Here is a 21,504-nt window from a genome sequence, read left to right on the forward strand (position 1 = left end):
ATATGATTTTATTGCTAAAAAGATATTAACAATTTCATATTTGGGCACTTAAAAACTTGGAAATATAATTTTCTAAACTTCATTAAAATCTTACACAAAGAAAAGATTTGGTGGGCTTCAAACTGTCAAAAATATTTAAAATATGACGGTTTAAAAATTTTGGTTTGCAAGAACAAATGATTTTCAAGAGGATAAAGAGATTTTTACCAGTTAGATTTTAACCAGAAATCTTTGCATAATTAGCATGTGGATGAAAATCAAATGTCCAGGTTTAGTAAGTACAGCTAATGATGCCTTTATTCCATTTTTAAATCAACCCATTTCCTGAGAAGACTTTTCTTATGATAGCTATCAATCCAAGTTTAGAAATAAACTGAACTTAAAACCAGGCCTTCAAATTACTGTATTTCAAAGCTTTAAACTAAGATTAAAACAGGCAAACATATATTCAATTACATTGATCTCATTAAATTTTAAAATAATTTTTGTAAGCACAAAAATGTACTTCTAATCAAAAAGTGTTTTTCTTATCTTTAAAATTTTTGTTTACGTGTTTTATAGCGTGCATAATATATTAGTATTTAGCATAAAGCACATGTAAATTCGATACTGGAGATGCATGCTCAAAAATTGTTTTGATGGGACGTCCTACCAGAACAGTTTGGAAACCACTGGCTTTAGGAAGCTTTAACCTCTGGTTTTGCTTTTAGTTAATTTTCAAAGTGGAGTTCCGATTCTGAAACTGCTCTTGCATACACGCGTACTAACCCAGGAAAACAAACCAATCCCCCAATTGGCTAAGTCTTCCCCAAACACCCTCAGGGGGCGGGTGACTTGCCTCCCCCGCCAAGCCGTCTGCTCTCAGCCGGGGCAGGAGGGGGCGCGCGAGGCTCAGCCTCCGTCCGGGGTCCAGCCTGGGGATGCGGAGTCAGAGACGGCACAGGCCAGCGCCACCTCCCGGTGCTCTGAGTCACCGCCGGAAGCCGGCCCGAAAGCAAAGCGGGCGTGAAGCGTCCACCAAGCCGGAACAGCAGCGGCCGCAGCAGTAGAAGCGGCAGCAACAGCTGGAATCTCCCAGGTACCGGGGCTGGGAGGGCTCCCGAGCCCTCAGGTTCCCACGGCGGCCGCCTCTAGCCTAGAGTTCCTGCGGAGAGAGGACGGGGGCGAGGAGGGGAGGAAGGGAGGCCAGAGGCAGACGCAGGGGTTGGGAAAGGAGGAGGAGAGGACTAGGGGAACGACGGCAGGAGGTATCCGGGCAGGAGAGCTGCGGGGCTGGGGTCGCCCTGGCCCCCCCGTACCCTGGGCCCCCGGCCCGCTTGGTCTGGGGCTCGAAGGTGAGTCTCCCAGGACGGGGCTCCGAGACCCGAGCGCAGGTGCGCGGTGCGCAGACCCGCCCTGGGTCAGAGGGTGGTCTCCGGAGTGGAAGGGCCACCCGGCCTGCTGCCGCCGCTGCGCTGCGATTTGCCGGCAGTGAGGGCGCGGCCGGTGCCCCGAGCCTGGGCGGCGGTTCCCGGAGATGGAAGGGCGGAAGCTTTGGGGAGAGCGAGTGGGAGGAGCGCAGGGCGCAGCGGGAAGACTGTGGCGCCCACGGCCTCCTCGCCTGGAGTTTGCATGGAGCCTTAGGCAAGTTCCCAGAGGTGCTGGGTCAATGCCACCCGCAGCACAAGCCCCTGTCCCCTCTGCGATCCAGCTTATTGCGCGTACCTCCCTCCCCTCCCCTCCCCTCTTCTCGTTCTCCTCCACTTCCTCCTCCTTCTCATTCTTTTTCTTCTTCTCTCTCAGTTCCTCCCTCCCTTCCTTTTTTCTTTCTGTATTTCTTCCATTCTTTTTCTTTTTTTTTCTTTAACATCTTTCATCTGTTCTTCTTTATGGGCTGCTTTCCCTCAATGTGAAACAAACAGAAGCTTTCTCCCCGTCTCCCCTCCTCTGCAGCCACAGTAGTTAACTGAATCGATTCCACACTGCCCCGATACTACTCAGCCGTCTAGCTCCGGCTCCCACCCCTTGCTGAGGGCTTTCAGGCCCAGACTGGCTCCCCTCCGCCTCTCCAGCCTGGGTGTTACCTTCCTGTCCTCCTCCAGCCCTCCCCACTTCCCCGGCCCCTCACACACTCCCCGTTCTCCCAGGACATCCGGATTATTGGGTCTCGGTCTCTCGTCTTTTTCCTCTCACTACCTGCAAAAATTGGAAATTCTCCGGAACGAGGTGGATTTTTTTTTCTCTTCTGCCTCCTCATGTACATTCTGAGTAATTTCATCCATTCCCCTAGAAGCTCCTGGAATCAGGATGCTGATGGCTCCCAGTGCTCGCTGGAGAACTTCTCAGCTTGAGTCCCCTACCTATGTTGACAAACGTCCCTCAGCTGTCTTTGTTACAGGATCCCTTGGGATGGAATGTTCCACTCATCTCACATGGAACAGATGGAACGCAGCGCCTTCCCCACCCCAAGCTGGCTCCTCACATAGCTTCCTGCGGTTCCTGGCGCACCCTGAGGGCGGGTTAGCTACAACCTCCGCATAATCCTTGATGCCCCTGCTCCTTATCCGAGTGTGATCAGTCACCCAGCCTGGCAGTTCCACCTTCTAGTCTTCAGTGCAGAAATTTTCTCTGTAGTAGGCAGCCCCTGGGCTATGGCAGTGGTCTACCGGCAGGGTCCACAGCCTTTTTCCCCACCAAATGGTGAGACACAATATTTTTCTAAGACTTAGGTATAGCATTTGTTTGAAAACCGTGCCTGGCTTTCCAGACCGTAGCTCAAGTCCAAACCTTTAAACCTGACGTGAGGGGCCCCTCCTGTCTCAGGCATCAGTTCTCTCACAGGAACACGCACACACCCACTCCCCTGGGCCCCGCACAAACCATGGCCTTCCTCTACATTCTTTGTACCTGCCTATCCCGCAGCCACAGCCCTCACATTCACCCCTCTCTTTCACCACCTTCCAGAGTTCCTGCCCAGTCCTGTGTCCCTTCTCCCGAACTCCTAGAGAGAATTCATCCTGCTTTACTGTGGGCTTCCTTAGCCCTTTGTCAGTTGTCTTGGCATGGAGTGCACAGCCAGCTTGAAGCCATCTCCCCAAGGGTGGGAGCTCCCAGTCAGGAATTATGGCATTTGTGTTTTATAGTTTTTTCTTCAAAATCATATAAGGACAGTTGGACATAAGTGCTCTTTGAACAGATTCACTTTGGGATGTGAGTATGGGATGGGGGAGTGGAGCAGGGAGACGACAGGCATTCAAGGCCCCCAGGAGAGAATGATGCTGAATACAGTCGGCCCTCCCCTCTATCACTGGTTCTGCACCTGCAAATTCAACCCAAAGCAGATGGAAAGTATTTGAAAAAAATTCTAGAAAGTTCCAAAAAGCAAAACTTGAATTTGCACCCTCTGGCAACTATTTACATAGCATTTACATTGTATTAGGGATTATAAGTAATCTAGAGCTGATTTAAAGTATACAAGAGGATGTGTGTAGGTTATGAGCAAATACTATACCATTTTATATAAGGGACTTGAGCATCCTTGGATTTTGGTATCCACGGGGGTCCTGAAACCAATCCCCCATGGATACTGAGGGACAACTACTTGGAAGCAGAAGGCTTGCTTTTGTGGCTAAATCTGTCAGTTTTTTCTGAGACCTGAGGACAGTATTTAATTGTTCTGACCCTGTTTGTTCATCTGTAAAAGGAAAACGAGTTTAATGCCAATCCATTTTACTGGCTGGAAATAAAATCTTTTCACTGGTGTGAGCTGGGGGCGCATCTGAGAGGTGCACTGGTGTGTGTGTGCGACGGTGTGTCAGTGCTGGGGGGCGAGATGCTGATGGGAAGCACTCTGCTGCTGACCAGCACCTGGATGTTGAAAAGGAATGGAGGTGCGGAAATGAGATGAAGAAAGCGGCAATATGGAAGAAACCAGAAATAGACATTTACAATTAAGAGCAGTTACAGTGTAAAGAGGAAATTGATGTGATATTCCAGTTCATTCCTTTGCCTTTTCAGATTGGACAACTACACACACACACACACACACACACACACACACACACACACTCTCACACTCACCAGCCCAAGCTTATGTCTGCTTCACCCTGGCTCCTGTAAAACAAAGAATGTTGCCCGCCATCCGGTTCTACAAGGATCAAGTCATTAGCCATTGCAGTCGCTGACCTACAGTGCACGCTGAAAGGAATTCAGGATGAAAAACAGGATGAGACACTCTGTGCTTTGGGAAAACAGCCTCCTTAGAGAGAGGTATCGCAGGAAAAAATTTTAATGAACCCAGATTCTTGCATCTTCCCCTACATAGGACAGCACTAAAATCACTAACTGAGATACCTGGTCCTCGTGACTAGCAGTGACCTTTTACTGATATGTATGTCTGACTGCGTGCATTCCCTAGCCAAAATCATGCTTCTCCGCCTACCTCCTCAGAGCTCTCTGAGAGGCTGTCTCCCAGCCTATAGTCCTCAGTAAGACCCCCGAATAAAACTTAGCTCACAACTTAATCTCACGTTGTGCATTTTTTTATTTCAGTCCACAGGTCAAAACTCTTATGCTCACGTAAGATCAAATCCAAATGTATTCCTGTCTTTCATCTCCAGTTTACCTAATTCTTTCCTTCTTTGAGTCTCTTTGGTGCCACCTTCTGGTAGGCACAGTGCTATCAAGTTTGAATATCCCTCCTGGCTCCTAGGTTTTTATTTTCCGAAACATCCTCAAGTGTAAGGTGAGGAAATGTGGGGTGAGAAGTGGCCTGGAGGCAGGCTGAGCCTCGCTCTGCGGTGGGACTTGCCCGCTGCAGACACATCAGCCTTCTGACCCTTGCAGCCCTCGGGTTCAAGCCCTGCAGCTGACGGCTCTGGAGGGACTTACTGAAGTGAGGGCACTGAGGAACTTAACACTGTGTCCTCTATTAAATGACCTATTACGTATAGAGCACTGTTGTCAAACTGTGCCATTGTATTTTCTTGGTTGACGTTTTAATACATTTTTTTCAAACTTTAAAGAATGGGTTTTGGGCTGTTATTTTATATTTAGTGTGTGAACTTCACACCCTTTTTTTTTTTTTTTTTTCCCACCACCCTTTTTTTTTCTTTTAAACCAGAGACATCTCCTCTTGAAAAAAAATATCTTAGAAGGAAGCTTCAAAGGAACCATTCAACAGTGAAGCGGCTCCGGTTAAAACAGGTGTGTTCCCCACCCACTTTCCCCTCCTGCCCTTGCGGCCCAGAAGACCCACCCCCTCCAAGTCTAAATGAAATATACTTTCAAGATGCTGCAGGAGGCCCTTTAGTCCACTGGGGAATGAGAGAAGGACCAGAGGATGGCCCATCTGTTTATAAAAATGAGCACATGGGGCTTCCCTGGTGGCGCAGTCATTGAGAATCTGCCTGCCAATACAGGGGACACGGGTTCGAGCCCTGGTCTGGGAAGATACCACATGCCGTGGAGCAACTAGGCCCGTGAGCCACAACTACTGAGCCTGCGCGTCTGGAGCCTGTGCTCCGCAACAAGAGAGGCCGCGACAGTGAGAGGCCCGCGCACCGCGATGAAGAGTGGCGCCCGCTTGCCGCAACTAGAGAAAGCCCTCGCACAGAAACGAAGACCCAACACAGCCATAAATAAATAAATAAATAAATAAATAAATAAACAAACCCAAAGTTAACAAAAAAAAAAAAAAAAAGCACATGCATGATGACCCTTATCTCTAGATGGAGTTTCCAGTACTTTTCTTGTTTGCTAATTTTCCAAATTGGAACATATTTTTATTGTGTAGCTTTACGAGTTTTGGGTTAAAATATACATACCAATTAAAAACAGATAGCATAATAGAAAAAATAGCTTATAGCATCATGGGATTATGGGTGATGATTTGTCCTTTTATTTTCCAAAATGTCTTCAACTGTAACAGCAAAGAGATTCAGGGAAACCAAGATGAGTTGATGAACTTTAATAATTTACTGACTAGCAGCCCAGGTTTCTAGAAGGTTTAATAGAAATAAATGCAGCATTTATAAAATGTTTCTAAAATTATAAAAATTAATATGCTGCAAAAGCTTTTCACAGCTTGCAGCAAGGTGCCTGCTGCGATTTCGCTCCCACCGTCCCACGGAGACTATCTTCCTTGACAGTTACATTTTAAAGGGATGGCTTCTAGGGACTTGAGAAGGATTGTCTTGGGCTGTAAAATAGGAAAGAGGCTTTTCAAAATGTTTACCTCTCGGAGGAGCAGAGAAAGAACTTACCATGACAAATTGCCTAGAGTAAGTGCTCTAAGGAAAGAGAGGTCAGGCACCAGAGGCAGGAAGAAGCTTGTCTAAAGTTTAGTCAAGCTGGGGGGAAGGTTAAGGCTGGATCCAAAATTAGTGCCTGATTCAAAGTGTGCATCTGATGACTTGAGATTTGGGCTTCATGTTCTACCTCCGTGCCCAGGGGCTCCCTTCACAGCTCCTAGCCCAGTTTCAACAACTCCGGTGGAAAATGGTCTATTGTTTTCGAGTCCTTCTGATTTAAAGTAAATTTTGTGTCTTCCCAGGAGCCCACATTTTAGGGCAGACCATCCCAGAAAAACCCTCCAAAATCTGTTGAAATCCATCCAGCTGTTTTCATGTGACAGCGTGACAGAAATGTCATTTTTATGTATAGTATATTATAATTCATAGAACATTGCTTATAAATTATGCCAGAGACAGCAAACTGAAGAACTATCCATAATAGGGGGATTTATCTTACAGTTCTGGAGGTCAGAAGTCCGCAAGAGGTTGGCAGAGCTACATTTTAAGTCTGGAGCCTCTAGGGCAGAGCCCATTTCCTTGCCTTTTGCAGCTCCTGGAGGCTGCCTGCATTCTGTGTCTCCACATCATCCTGATCTTTGCTTCCATCCTCACTTCTCCTTCTCTGGCTCTGACCCTCCTGCCTTCCTCTTATAAGAAGCCTGTGATTACACTGAGCCCACCGGATGATCCAGGTGACTCCATCTCAAGATCCTTAATTCAATCACATCCGCCAAGTCCTTATTGCCATGTAAGATAACATCGTCACAGGTTTTGGAGATTCAACATGGATGTTTGGGGATGCAGTTATTCTGCTGACCATACCCAGTGTCCACAGACTGGGGTGAAGGTGTGACTAGTGACTAGTGAGCAGTGGCTAGTGGAGGGCATATGGCTAATGTGCTTCTGTGTTGTGCTTTGGGTGCAGACCTTCACTGATGGATGATCTCTGTGAAGCAAATGGCACTTTTGCCATCAACTTATTAAAACTGCTGGGTGAAAAGGACAACTTGCGAAACGTGTTCTTCTCTCCCCTGAGCCTCTCCTCTGCCCTGACCATGGTCTTAATGGGGGCCAAAGGAAACACTGCGGCGCAGATGTCCCAGGTATGCGTGCCCACCACAAAGGAAGACCAAGGGCGGGCTTCCTCTGTGCTTTCATAGAGCTGGTCTGTTATCCTTCACTCCAGCTGATGGAAGCCGGTGAGGCTGGGAGGTGGGAGGGGCACAGTGGTGATGGAGAGAAAGCAGACATGGGTAGAAAGGTGAATTGTGTAAGACGGAATCTCCTGCTAGTTTTCATGGGAGAAATCAAGTCAGTACATTATTTTCTGCATCTTTGATAAGTAAGGTGAACTAAAATTCTGTTCCACAAAAAGGCCAAGAATTTCAACTTTGTTCTATTTTAAACTTTTGCTAACATTATATTTCAAATTGAAATGCAACTGTGTAAATGAACCTTTTTGTTAAACGGGTTGTTTCTAGTGTACAACTATGCATAAGTGGAAGACGAATGCAACACAAAGGAGGACTTTTACATCTTCTGGAGTTGTTTAGAGGGAATATATTATCTGATTGATCTGAAATGGGTTATATGTGCCCTTAGCTACCAAGGAAGTAGTGGATATTACTTTAGGGAAGTAGACCTTCCCCTATTTATGTCTTAGTTTCTTTGACCGTCTGGTGAATGTATCCCAGAAAACTGTCATATACACATCATGTTCCCACTAATAGCGGGGTGCGCAGACACCCCCCAGAAGCGTGTCCATGGCCACAGTTGAATCCCTGGTGGCTCTTTCTTCCAGCTCCCTGGAGGAATGAGGCTTTGGACTGGGGTTGTTGGGAGATAAGGGAACAGCCTTGATTCTCACTCTGACCTGACATTTAAGTCACAGTCTGGTCTGGAGGACTTCTGTGGAATCGCTAATGAAACGTTTCTGCTCATCTTGTCTTCTGTGGGTCACTCCCGCTACCTGTTTGTTCTGTTCTGTCTCCCTCCTGAGTTATCACACGTTGTCTTCCTGGTATAGATAAATCTGCTAGAGCAGGGCTTTCCACCTGGGGGCGATTTTTCCTCCCAGAAACAGTTGACAAAGTCTGGACAGAGTTGGTTGTCATAACCAAGAGGTGCTACTGACATCTAGTGAGCAGAGGCCAGAAATGCAGCTAAATATCCTAGGATGTGCAGGATAGCCTCCCAACAAAGTATGTGGCCCCAAAAGTCTATACTGCCAGGTTGAGAAACCCTGTGCTAGACGGTTAAACAAAACTCATTTTAAAATAGGATTCTCTGTGATTTTCAGTGTCAAAATTTGTTTGGAAATAGCTCTTTGGGGGAGAAGTGGCATGTCAAAAGTCGCCGTTCTCGTCTTCTATTACCAGGCACTTTGTTTGAACAAAGGTGGAGATATTCACCAAGGATTCCAGTCACTTCTCATGGAATTGAACAAATCTGGCCCTCAGTGCTTGCTCAGAACTGCCAACAAACTCTTTGGGGAAAAGACATGTGATTTCCTGCCAGTAAGTAGTGCTTCCACATTGATGAAAAAGAAATTGAAAATAAAACAGAAACTACAGAAGAGCAGAGATAAAGTATAACTCTGCTGCCTTAAAAGTGTGCTTAGAGTTATATTTTGTAGTTGTAATTTTGAATTTTATGATTGCTTCTGAATTGTGTCCTTTGAAAAAGTATTGTCTCTGATATATCTTCCCAGATGTCAATTTCAATTTGTCCATCTTCCTGCACCCGGACCTGCCTCTCCCCCTTGATCCCCATCTCAGTGACCGCATCACTCTCGCCATTCCCTGGTCTCATCTCTGACTGTTGGGCTGTTTCTGTGGAGCTGGCCTCGCAAAGTCTCTTAAATTTGTCCCGTCTTCTGAATCACCACCGCCATTGCCTGGGTCCAGACTCTCACATCTTCTACACTATTATTTTAATTGTTTCCTAATGGATCTCTCCAAATTCAGCCTAGTCTTTTCACACTACTGACAGAATAATCTTTCTAAAATTAAAATCTGTTCATAAAAAATAAGGTTTTGAATCTGGGTAGTTCCTATTTACTGCAACATATAATTCCAAAGTTCCCTAGTCCAGTAAAAGCCTGCCATTATTCAATAAGTGAAGTCCAAAAAATTATGCCACATAATATGCAGAGTGATGCTATCTTAAGATTAATGAAATGATCAGGGCAAGTCCGGCCATCTTATTGGCCAGCAGTTCCAAGGATTATTTGGTTAGACTCAGATATAATCGTGTTCTAGCTGCTGTTGGGTGCTACCCCTGGAGGTTGCCTGCTCTGGGCTTAAATATTATTGGAGATGATTCTGGGTCCCTCAGCTAGTTAGGTTTTCTAGGATAAGCACTAGTGATTCCAGGAATCTCCTGGTTAATTGATGTTCATTTTTGAATATCAGACTGACCTTTGAATACTGTAATTGGGGAATACTGGGGACACAGGGAACCATTCTCCACTTTTCTTGGTTGCTTGGGTCCTTCTTCTCTCTACATCTTCTTTCTTCTGTAGAAGCTAAAGTGTTTGAGAACAGGAGATGGGCGGAGGATGGGAGCCCATTGCCAGGCACATTATATCAGAAAACAAGCTTTCATGAGGTGAGTTATCCTTGGGTTTTAATGTGTTGCATATAACAACCTTCTTGACTTGATCCCAACTTATATTCCATGGCTCATGCCTTGCCACTGTTTTCCCTAATACCCTCCACACACACACGCACACACACGCACACACGCGCGCACACGCGCACACACACGCACACACGCACACACGCACACACGATGATCCCACTCCTGGAGGGCCTGTAAGATTTCGTGATAATCTAGTTCCACTATGGAGCCTCCCAATCATTCCCTAAGGATGTTTCAGACACTGTGGTTGGTGCTGGTGATACAAAAATGAGTAAAACAGGGTTAGACCACCTAGTGGGGGAGACAAAATCAAACAGAAAGTCAATATGGAGTTTAAGCGTTTGACAGGAACGTTCACGGGCTGTTTTGTGCATGACTGCCGCCGTCTGTATTCTCAAAACACATTGTAACTATCGTGTGTGTATGTTTCTCCCTCAGCACACTGTGAGCCACCTCAGGTCCAATGTCATGTCTTCACCCTGGTGTCCAGCACCTGGCACAGTGCCAGGCACAAAGCCAGCAGTCTATACATTTTGATTAATTGCATAAATGAGTCTTAAAGTACAGGGTGCCCTGTGCAGGCATTTGTGCGAGAAACACGTTAAGAAAGAAATGTTTTCACACTTTTAGGAAACTTTGCCAAGTAGAATATGGCCAAACTTGGTATTTTGCATTTGTAGGCTTTTAAGGAATCCTGCCAGAAGTTCTATCAGGCAGACCTGGAGGAACTGTCCTTTTCTAAAGACACTGAAGAATGCAGGAAACACATAAATGACTGGGTGACGGAGAAGACTGAAGGTGAGAGATTTTCATTTCAGGAGATGTGGTGTTGTGAGGGACACAGAGCTGAGATTGCCTGGGATGTGACCTCCACGGGTGGCCACTGTGACCCTGTAACCTGGGATGTGACCTCCACGGGTGGCCACTGTGACCCTGTAACCAGTGGCCTGTTTATGTGTGTTTGCTGGGCTTTCAGGCCATTGATGCAATTCTGATATTTTTCTTGGGCTTATGAAGTGGTGATTTCTGAAAAATGCTTAAACCTAATGTTAGTCTCTCAGATGCCCTCCCCTCTGGAAGGTACTGGAACATCCCTGAAAAATGCTTCCTCTTTGGCGCCCCATTTAACTTCTACCTGGGAGGACACTGCCGTGCTCTAAGGGCAGGAGGACATTCCATTTAGATTACAGCTGAGGTGGGACAACGTTTCACGTCACCTCCCGGTGGTGATGTGAGCCGCTCTAGTTTCATCCACAGCCCTCTCCTTCCCTCTGAACTTGGCTGTGGCTAAGTTTGCTTTTCTGAATTTGCTCCGGATTCTGGAAGTGCAGCTAATGTGGAGCATGCAGGGGGCCCTGTCCGGACACATTCTGTCTCACCAGAAACATTTCTGCCAGTTCTCAATTAGAGTGCAGAGAAAAAGGACGTGCTTTTCAGAACTCTGAGTACTCAGCACGAAATTTAGAGCCGTCCAGCAGGAGGGGAGGTTACGTCACTCATTTGTTCACGCGCCCGCCTGGCACTCATTAGTCCATCCGTCCCATCTTACGGCGCATCCACTGCGTGTCAGGCAGCCACAATACCCACGATTACACAGGCGGCCAACGACCATCGGAAGGGAAGAGCCTTTCACGCTGATATTTTCATACGTCACGTGTGCAGTGGCCTCTGGCTCTCCAGTTGATCTAGCAGCACTGAGTCAGCTAGGGAAGCCAGAAGCTTCTCCACACCTCACCCTCCATCCACCACCCACTTCCCCCTCCACGGCTGCTCACACCCTTCCTTCCACCAGGCTGACCACCTGAGTTTTCCCAGAATAGCAGAGCTGGAGGGGAGGCTGGGGATCACCTCGTCTCCGCTCTCATTGGACAACTCAGTTTGGGCCCCTTTATTGCATCCCCCTAATTCCTTTGCCCCATTCCCTCCCTCCAGGAAGCTGCCTTCTCCCATTTACGGATCTGTATCCCCATCCTTCGGAAGCCTCTCCTCACCTAAATGAGACTTGAAGGTGGGCACAGAGCAACGATTCTTAATCAGAATCAACCTCCAGGGGATATGCGGCCATAACTGAAGACATTTTCAGTTGTCACAGTTGGGGGAAGTGATATGGCTAAACATCCTAAACGCATAGGACCATCCCCAAAACAAAGAGTTACGTGGCCTAAAATGCCAGGAGTGGCGTGGCTGAGAAATTATGGCGCCAAGGTCGAGAAGCTTACAGTTGGAATCGAGACTCTTGGGTTATTTTCTCAGCTCAACCACTTTGTTGCCTATGTGACCTCGGCAAAAAGTCAGGCAAATACTCTGAACCTGAATTTCTACATCTATACGTTGAGGGCAAAACGATCGTTGACCTGCCTGCTTCAAGACTGTTGTTTAAGGACAAACACTACTCTGTATGTGTGCACAGAATGAAACACCATCACCCTGATTCCTCAGGCAGCCAGAACGACAGGATCCAGCCTTTTCTCCACCAAGCCTTGGCTTTCAATGTCAAGAGAACTTTTGTAAAAGAATGTTTATTCTCCCCCAATAGCAATAACTTTCTCTCATACTCTTTACAGGAAAGATTTCAGAGATCCTGGGGGCTGGGGCGATCGGTCCTCTGACTAAGCTGGTCCTCGTGAATGCAACCTATTTCAAAGGAAAGTGGATTGAGCAATTTGACAGAAAGCACACAAGGGGAATGACCTTTAAAACCAACAAGGTAGGGACATATTTTGCAGATATACAGCTACTTTCTAAAGTAATACTCTGGGAAAGGTTGTGAATGAATGGAAAAAAATAATTTATTTCACACTGTCTTGATTCTTAATTTATTTCTGAAGGAATTTCATGCCCCCTATGTATCTCTTATTGGAATGGAAAAGAGAAAAACTAAAATAATTGTTACATTGATCATTTGGTTTTTGGATCCTTGGTCAAATCGATCTTCTCTCTCTGGTCATGTTATTTGGATTGAAAGAAACTGTCTTCTAAGCCTTGGAATTACGTTTGTATTTTACTATCACTGTTGTATTTAGACACTTTCTTGCAACAGTCAGTGACAACTATGACTATTTATTGCCTTAGAATTCATGGCTGTACAATTCCTAATACAAGAAAAAAAGTGTTAGCAAATGTTCAGGCCAGCTTTGTTTTTATTTATTCTTGGATCTTCTTAAAAAATAAAAATTATACATATTTAAGGTGTACAAGGTGAGGATTTGATATACATATACATAGTGAAATGATTACCACAGTCAAGCTAATTAAAATATCTTTCCCTCACATAGTTACCATATATTTTCTGTGATGACAGCACCTGAAATCTACCCTCTTAGCAAATTTCCAGTATTTGATACAGTATTATTAACTATAGCATCACGTTGTATATTTGATTTCTAGAATTACATGCCTAACTTTAAAAACACTTTTCTCCATTCACTTTTGAATATGATAACGGCTGGGGTCAAAAACTGTTAGCTTGGAATTTGACCTCCATCCGCTTGATAACAGCATATTGCACAAAAATTTATAAATCTAGAAGATATTTGATGCAAGCTTTAAAAATGGTGGACCCTAGACATCTCATCAAGGTTCCCCCTTCAAGAAAAGCAAGGCCATAAAGCCAATTATATAACTGAGCAAGTTTTCAGAATAGAAGTATAACTCCCGGGACTTCCTTGGTGGCACAGTGGTTAAGAATCTGCCTGCCAATGCAGGGGGACACGGGTTTGAGCCCTGGTTCAGGAAGATCCCACATGCTACAGAGCAACTAAGCCTGTGCGCCACAACTACTGAGCCTGCGCTCTGGAGCCCACAAGCCACAACTACTGAGCCCACACACCACAACTACTGAGCCCGCGCGCCCAGAGCCCGTGCTCTGCACCAAGAGAAGCCACCGCAATAAGAAGCCCGCGCACCACAACAAAGAATAGCCCCCGCTCACCGCAACTAGAGAAAGCCCGTGCACAGCAACGAAGACCCAACGTAGCCAAAAATAAATAAATAAATTTACTGGGGGAAAAAAAAAGTATAACTCCCTCTGGCCTATATACCTTTTCTAACCAGATCTTTCAGCCTAAAGACCTGAATATTAGTTAAATTTCCTCTGAACTTGGAGAAATAATTTTTTAATTAAAAGGTCCCTGGGAGTGCTTCTCTACCCATCTTCTCAAAAGAGAAAAAAAAATACAATTTCTTCTGAGAATACTATAGTTTTATGTCTCTCTATATTCATCAATTTATTCTCTCCCGCCTCATCATACTTGATCTGCTGGGGCAATAGAATGTTATACTCAACACTAATATGTAATAATGAAGACTTTACATCAATCAGCACAAGTGCACAGAAATAATAATTATACGTACCTAGGGATTCTGCGAATCAGACATATCTTTTTTTTAGTGCACTGTGCTCATTTTTCAGTAATTTGATTTTAATGTTGCATTCTTATTAGGAGAAGAAGACAGTGCAGATGATGTTTAAGCAAGCTGAGTTTAAAATGGGGTATGTGGAGGAGGTGTGCGCCCAGGTCCTGGAGCTGCCCTACGCGGAGCAGGAGCTGAGCATGCTCATTTTACTGCCTGACGACAGCACGGATCTCGCTGAGGTGAGCCCTTGCCAATGAGTCTGAGTGTCCTTGGATCCAGGCTGAGCTCATTTTTAAAAGTCCATCCACCAGATAGCATTTGAGGAATTTCCAATTTAGGATTCTTTTAAGGAGTGCTATATGAACACCATTGCATGTCTTTTGGTGAACATGTGTATGCATTTCCTGTTGAGTGTACAACCAGGAGTTGAATTGCTGGTATAGACAAATTTTGATGACGCTTACAGGAGAGACTTCCAAAAATATAAGAACATTATTATTTATTTTGAAGGGAGGGGCTAGTTGAGAGCCCAATAATTACTGAAGAAAAGGACAGGAAAAGGATAAGAATGGATCTGGGCAGTGTTCCTCAAACATTAATGTGCATATTAACCTAATGGGATCTTGTTAAAATGCAGACTTTGATTTGGGGGGAGTTATGGCCTGAGATTTTGCATTTCTAACAAGATTCCAAGTGATGCAGATGCCATTGGTGATAGACCAACTTTGAGGAGCAAGGGTCTAAAGTACAGGTGAGGAATTTATCTTAGACAGGAGGAAGACATTTTCCCGTGACAGAAAATGGGGGTTCAGGATGGGGGGAAGTAAACTTGTAGGGTGGGAGGCACAAGAGTGATAGCGTGCTGGTTATCTGGCTCTCTGGGGTGTAGGGGAAGCATTATAATATTTGCCGATTCCTGTGGTGTAAATACCCCCCACCGTGGCTGAATTTAGGCTCCCGAGGGTTTAACAATTGACTCTCACCGGAGATACAAGCCAGCTCCAGCCCACCACCTGCACACCAGCACACCGCTGTGAGGCTAGGGCCTGCCTGATCTCCCTGGCTTCTCCATGGAATCAGGAAGGTCCTGGCATAAGTCAAGGATGAGCTCTGTCATGGCGACTTGAGAAGAAAATTAGGAGAGTCTAGGAATAGAGCTGACATCCAAACCCAGCTGTCACGGGAGAGGAGCACGCACCCGGACTCCAGGTGGTGAAGGGAAGTGGGGATGCAAGTGGAAGCCCCCTCTTCCTCCTTTATTTCTTCCCTGTGGATAAACAGAATGAGTTCTGGGTCTCGTAGGATTTGAAGCTCCAGGGCAGGCAGAGGGCAAACGAGGACGCCAGAAGCGATCGTGCTGTGGAATTCCCCACTGCTGCTCTCCCCGCCCCGAATCCACGTCCTCCTTCCCGGTCAGATGATCCCTGATTTCCCCATTTTTCATCCATCAGAGTTCTGAGCCATGCTTTGTCTCCCTTTTGTCGAACAAGTTCTCAAACTCATGGTAAAGTGTTTCGCATGAATACGATCAATTGGTTATGAGAATTTTCTAAACTAAAAAAACCGCTTGAAATGAATTTGGTACAGATAGTTAAAAATAAAACCCTATCTTTGTCTCAGGTCTTTTCTAACTGTTCTTCGCTTATATCCATAAAACAAGGAAAATGCAAGAATTTGAGGGGAAATCCTGGTGTGTTTATAAGAGGAAATATCCCTTAGATTATCTTGCACCAGATCTCACCATCTAGCTGCAGGTCATGCGTGTGTGTGGAGGTGTTAATGACTGGCTGGATGGGTGGGTACCAGGCTATTGTCATCTAGCTTTTAAGATTTAACTCTTCATTATTTCAGGTGGAAAAGGCACTTACATATGAGAAGTTCAGAGCCTGGACAAATCCAGAAAAGCTGACTAAGGATAAAGTTCAAGTTTTTCTTCCCAGGTTAAAGCTGGAGGAGAGTTATGACTTGGAGGCTTTTCTTCGAAGTTTAGGAATGACTGATGCTTTTGAGGAAGCCAAGGCCGACTTTTCTGGAATGTCAGCCAAGAAGAACGTGCCCATGTCCAAGGTCGTGCACAAGTGCTTTGTAGAGGTCAATGAGGAGGGCACTGAGGCAGCTGCGGCCACTGCCGTGGTCAGGAACTCCCAGTGCAGCAGAATTGAACCAAGATTTTGTGCAGACCACCCTTTCCTTTTCTTCATCAGGCACGATGAAACCAACAGCATTTTGTTCTGCGGCAAGTTCTCTTCTCCATAAAGGGCTGCAGTCATTGTACATCACTCTGCCCACCCTGCCTTACTTCAAATTCCCTGTGACCAAATTGATGCGGTGGTTTGAATGCCAAAATAAAGTGTAATTATGATAACAGGACCCCCTCACAGAGTTGTTGAGAGGATTTAATAGGTTGATAAAGAGGTTAGAGCAATACCTGCTATAGTAGTACACAATATCATTATTAGACAAGAGTCAATTGCATTTTTATGCATCTAAAAAGCAATAGTTAGAAAATGTAATTAATTTTGCACTAAAAATATAATGTTCTTAGGAATGATAATTAACAAAAGATAAGCAAGACTGTTATGTTGAAAATTATAAAGTGCTATTGACAGTCATTAACGATGACCAAAATAAATGGACATATTTCATATCACGAATACACCTTGAGTTAAAAAATTGTCAGTTCTCCCCCACTTGTCCTATTGATGTAATGTAATTCTAATCCAAATTCCAGCAATGCTTCTATGGAGCTTGACAAGTTTATTTAAAAATTTATATGAATAAGCAAAAGGCCAAAATTTATAACACATTTCTAAAGAAAAAGATCAAGTTGCAGAGCTCTGCTCTACTAGATATTGAAGCTTATCATAAAGCCCTGTTAATACAGTGTGGTGTTTACACAGGGATAGACAAACAGGTTAATAGTACAGAAGAGCCCAGAAGCATACTTATTCATATATGAAATGTGAAATAGAAAAGAACTGGTATTAGAGGTCAATAGGAAAATGACAGCCCAATACAGTGTGCTGGGAAAAATTCCTTATTTAAAAGAAGAAAACAATTATTGAGATAGTAAATACTTAACGAGAAATGAAAATTTTATATGCTTTACAAGAAAATATAGCAGAATATTGTATGACTTTAGGGAAAGGAAGGATTTTTTTTTTGGCCATGCTGCAAGGGTCGCGGGATCTTAGCTCCCGACCAGGGATTGAACCCACGCCCTTGTCAGTGAAAGCACAGATTCCTAACCACTGGACCACCAGGGAATTCCCAAAGAAGGATTTCTTAATATATAAAAAGCAAAACAGTTAAGGCAAACAATGGACAAAATCAACTACATTAAAATACAGGTACTTTAAGTTTAAAATACACCATACAAATTATAAAAATATAAGCACAAACCAGGAGATGATAGTTTAACAAATTTAACCACTAAAGGATAAATCCTTTAGTGGTTAAATGTTGCCATGAAAGAATCTGTAAGAAAATGACAAACAATCCAGTAGAAAAATTGACATAAAATGGATACTTCACAAAAGAGGAAACAGAAAAGGTCAGTAAACACATGACAAGATGCTCAATATCATTCATAAAAGAAAGCAAACTAAAATAGAAATTAGAGGTCAGAGGGGGATGTGACCGTGGAGGAAAAGCACAGAGAGATTGAATGTTGCTGGCTTTTGAGGATGGAGGAAAGGGGCCCAGTCAAGGGACGTGGATGGAGAAGCTGGAAAAGACACGGAAATGGATTCTGCCACGGAGCCCTGAGAGAGGGATGCAGCCCTGCAAGCACCTTGGTTTTAGCCCAGAGACTTGCGTTAGACTTCTGACTAGCAGAGCTTTGAGATGGTGAATCTGTGGTGTTTTAGGTCACTAAGTTTATAACAGTTTGTTACAACATCAACAGGAAATGAATACAGCATTCAACACTGATCCTTGCCATTGGCAAATGACAGAAACACATTTCTGTCTAACTTAGACAAAAGCAATTTATTATCCAGTATCAAGTTAAGAAAAGTGCTTGAGGAATAACTAGAACTATGGACCCAAGTGCCTTAGGCTCTTTCTTCATTTCTGGTTTTATTGTTTCTCAGTGTGTCAGCTTCCTTCTTCCCCCACAGCACTTGAAGCAGAGCTCCACCCCTCAACCCCAAAACCATAGTCTTAGGTTGGCCAAATTTTGTTCCATAGCTGTCCATCCTAGAACAAACAACAAGGGCAAAGCGGCTAGGAAACAGAGATGAACTAGGGACGGTTACTCTAATACGTTTCTTGGAAGACTGATCAAGTGTCTGTGTTCCACCAAACCTGTTTGGGCCTTAACTGAGCAGTGATACGTCTTAGTTCACGGCCTCCTCCTGCCAGTTAAAGACTAACACGACTAGAGAAAACAATTAATTTAAAATAACATTGATCAGGTTATTTAAAAGCATTTGGATCAACAGGATTATCACAAGCCAAGCTCATCCACTGTGTTGGTTTTTACTGCTGACGGCTACCACCATCCCAGTGGCTTGAGTAAAGAATCTTCGTCTCGCAATTCTGTAGGTCAGTGGCTTACCCCGGTCTTACAGGGTCAAAGTCAGGGTGTCGGCAGGGCTGCCTCCTTTGGGGGTTTTGAGGGAGAATCCGTTTCCAGAGACATTCAGGTTACTGGCAGCACTGAGCTGCGCGTGGTGGTAGGAATGAAGTCCCTGTTTTTTTGTTGCCTGTCAGCTGGGGGCCTTTTTTGGTGGCTTTCTTCCAGTTTCAAAGTCAGCAACGGCAGTCCAGTCTGTCTTATGCTTTTGTAGGGAAGGGAAATTTTACTTCTAGCCATCGCCTTAGGTTTTCAGCTGAGGCTCTTTAACAAAATGATTAACAAGAGAAAAACAGTTTATTAATGCATGTATTTGTATACACTATTACCAGATATTCCACTCCTAGTTAGAAGCCCTAGAGAAACTGTATGTTCAAGAGATGTGAAATAATGCTCATAGCAATACTATTTCATCACAGCAAGAAAAAATGCTAAAAGAAACCCTAGGAAAAAATGCTGAATTATTAAAATGAATAAATTATGTTGTATTCATACAAAGGAATCAGGGTTATCACCTTACTCAGCTCTGGGGCACCATTCACATTGTCAGCACCTTTCATACAGAACACAACGTACAAGGTTGTACAAAGTTGTACAGAACACCATATATTAGGGAAAATGAATTAATCACAGCTATCAGCATAAAACAATGCAGAGTAAAAATAACAAGTGTCAATTGCATTTGCACAAAGTTAAATAATAAGCAAACTGGTCATTATGTTGTTTAGAGCTACATCTATGTAGTAAAGCTATAGAGAAAAGGCAAAGGAATTGCTAACACAAAATACAGGATAGTACGAAACCCAGGGCAGGGAAAGAATGTAATCAGATCAACAGGAAGCTTCAAAATTATTCCTGATACTCTGTTTCTTAAGTTGGATAGTGGATATTAGATGTTTATTCAACTTACTATTAATCTTTAAATATACATATATGTATATCCATTGTGTTGTATCACTGATACATTTCACAATAAAAAAGATTTAACAAAAGAATGGAGAAATCATAGTATAACGTGATGCAATGAGGACTACACCAGCTAAGAGAAATAAGACTAAATATTGTAAATTTAATAATGGAACTAAAAGTAACTTCCTTATTAAAAGATAAAAATCTTTTAGATTGAAAATGAAAAACGGTGTTTGGTCAAATGTGGTTTTCAATTAGCATACCTCAAACAAAGTGACATAAAATGAGCAAAGATATATCAGGGAAATTTAAATAAAGGGACAGCAGGAGTCAAACTATTAATAGCAGAAAAGGTGGACTTTAAGGAAGTGAATTAAAATGGAGAAATGCTGTCTTTTGATATAGAAAGGGTATGATTCATAATGAAGATAAAATTTAAATTTCAACATGCCTCTTTCAATACTGGACAGATGAACATAGAAAAAATAATAAAAATCTGATAAAAAATATCACCAGTATACTGTGCTTCACAATAAGACCCATTTTCTGTACAGCTTCACACCCCTGAAAGTAGGATATGTCTAGATGTAATTGTCGTTGCCCGTATATGTTTGTTTCTAGTCATAGGTGTCTTTATTTTTTTCACTTCAAGTTATTGTCGATGCTATGTGTGCCGAGTATAGTTGTCATTAATTTTTAAAGATTATATTATTATTTGGCCTTAAAAAATTATTGACAGGGTGAGAGAGTGGCATGGACATATATACACTACCAAATGTAAAATAGATAGCTAGTGGGAAGCAGCCGCATAGCACAGGGAGATCAGCTCGATGCTTTGTGACCGCCTGGGGGTGTGGGATGGGGAGGGTGGGAGGGAGGGAGATGCGGGAGGGAGGAGATATGGGAACGTGTGTATATGTGTAGCTGATTCACTTTGTTATAAAGCAGAAACTAACACACCACTGTGAAGCAATTATATTTCAATAAAGATGTTTAAAAAAAAATTATTGTAAATGCCAAAAATTACTGAAGTGAAACAGTGATGTGGAATTTGATATTAGAGAAGTGAATATCAAGGTTTGGAAGAATGAGTGAAATTCCCAATTTTCTTGCAAAGCAGTGACCATAATTTATAGGACCTAAGAAAGGACAACCCTATAACCCTGTGTTATAGGGTTCCCTATCACACGCTAACATCAAAACTTGCAGAAAGAGTGTCAGTAGCTTGGAAGAAAATCCCAGACAATAGGGCTATGTTTGCTCACGTTTGGTAATGCCCACATACCAAAGTTCTTGCTGGCAGAATAAAGAATATTGTGATGAAAAAATGAACATCTATGGTTTTAAGCCCCATAAACATTTAAAAGAACCAGGTTCTGAATATGGTTTTAAGTTATTTTGCAATTTATTTTGAAAATATTGCATTTTACCTATGAAGAAGACTTAACAAAATATATATCTAAACGCACCTAAAGGGACTCTTTACATATTTATAAATAAAAATTCTAGTGAAACAAAGTATTGTATCATAATTCAATTGGCACAGCTTTTATTTCCTTAGCAATACATGAAATAATAATGCATTTTAGAGGGGAGGTCATTTTAGAATTGATGACATGTGGTACACTTTATTTGATTATTTCTTCCCTTCCTATCGTACTGTCCAAAATGTATGGCCATCAAGTGTTAGACCCTCTGAGTTGATCATCTACAGCTCAACTTTTCTCTATTTTCTATTTTTAAATC

General features: G+C 43.5%; 1 protein-coding gene across 7 annotated transcripts; it reads left to right on the top strand.

Moving 5' to 3' along the window:
• The first annotated feature begins 908 nt into the window (after nt 1-908).
• Nucleotides 909-20,531, top strand: LOC118880110 (serpin B8). 7 transcript variants are annotated; one of them, XM_036823496.1, is made up of 9 exons: nt 909-1,078; nt 5,102-5,184; nt 6,732-6,964; nt 7,198-7,375; nt 8,651-8,788; nt 10,595-10,712; nt 12,479-12,621; nt 14,357-14,509; nt 16,122-20,531. In XM_036823496.1, exons 4-9 carry the CDS (start codon nt 7,208-7,210, stop codon nt 16,524-16,526), a joined length of 1,125 nt encoding a protein of 374 aa, XP_036679391.1. In that variant the 5' UTR covers nt 909-1,078; nt 5,102-5,184; nt 6,732-6,964; nt 7,198-7,207; the 3' UTR covers nt 16,527-20,531. The 7 variants fall into 7 exon arrangements, with proteins under 7 accessions (XP_036679391.1, XP_036679392.1, XP_036679394.1 ...); XM_036823497.1 differs by having other exon boundaries at nt 6,823-6,964; XM_036823501.1 differs by lacking the exon at nt 6,732-6,964 and adding an exon at nt 9,796-9,881 and having other exon boundaries at nt 910-1,078.
• The last annotated feature ends 973 nt before the right edge of the window (nt 20,532-21,504 follow it).

The sequence above is a fragment of the Balaenoptera musculus genome, chromosome 14 (genome assembly GCF_009873245.2).
Source record: "Balaenoptera musculus isolate JJ_BM4_2016_0621 chromosome 14, mBalMus1.pri.v3, whole genome shotgun sequence".
Lineage (NCBI taxonomy): Eukaryota > Metazoa > Chordata > Mammalia > Artiodactyla > Balaenopteridae > Balaenoptera > Balaenoptera musculus.

Bases quoted from the DNA above. Each gene is read 5' to 3' on its own strand.
- LOC118880110 (XM_036823496.1), top strand. From the start codon at position 7,208: ATGGATGATCTCTGTGAAGCAAATGGCACTTTTGCCATCAACTTATTA. The intron at 7,376-8,650 runs GTATGCGTGCCC...TTCTATTACCAG, and splicing joins CTGCGGCGCAGATGTCCCAG to GCACTTTGTTTGAACAAAGG. The intron at 10,713-12,478 runs GTGAGAGATTTT...TACTCTTTACAG, and splicing joins GGTGACGGAGAAGACTGAAG to GAAAGATTTCAGAGATCCTG.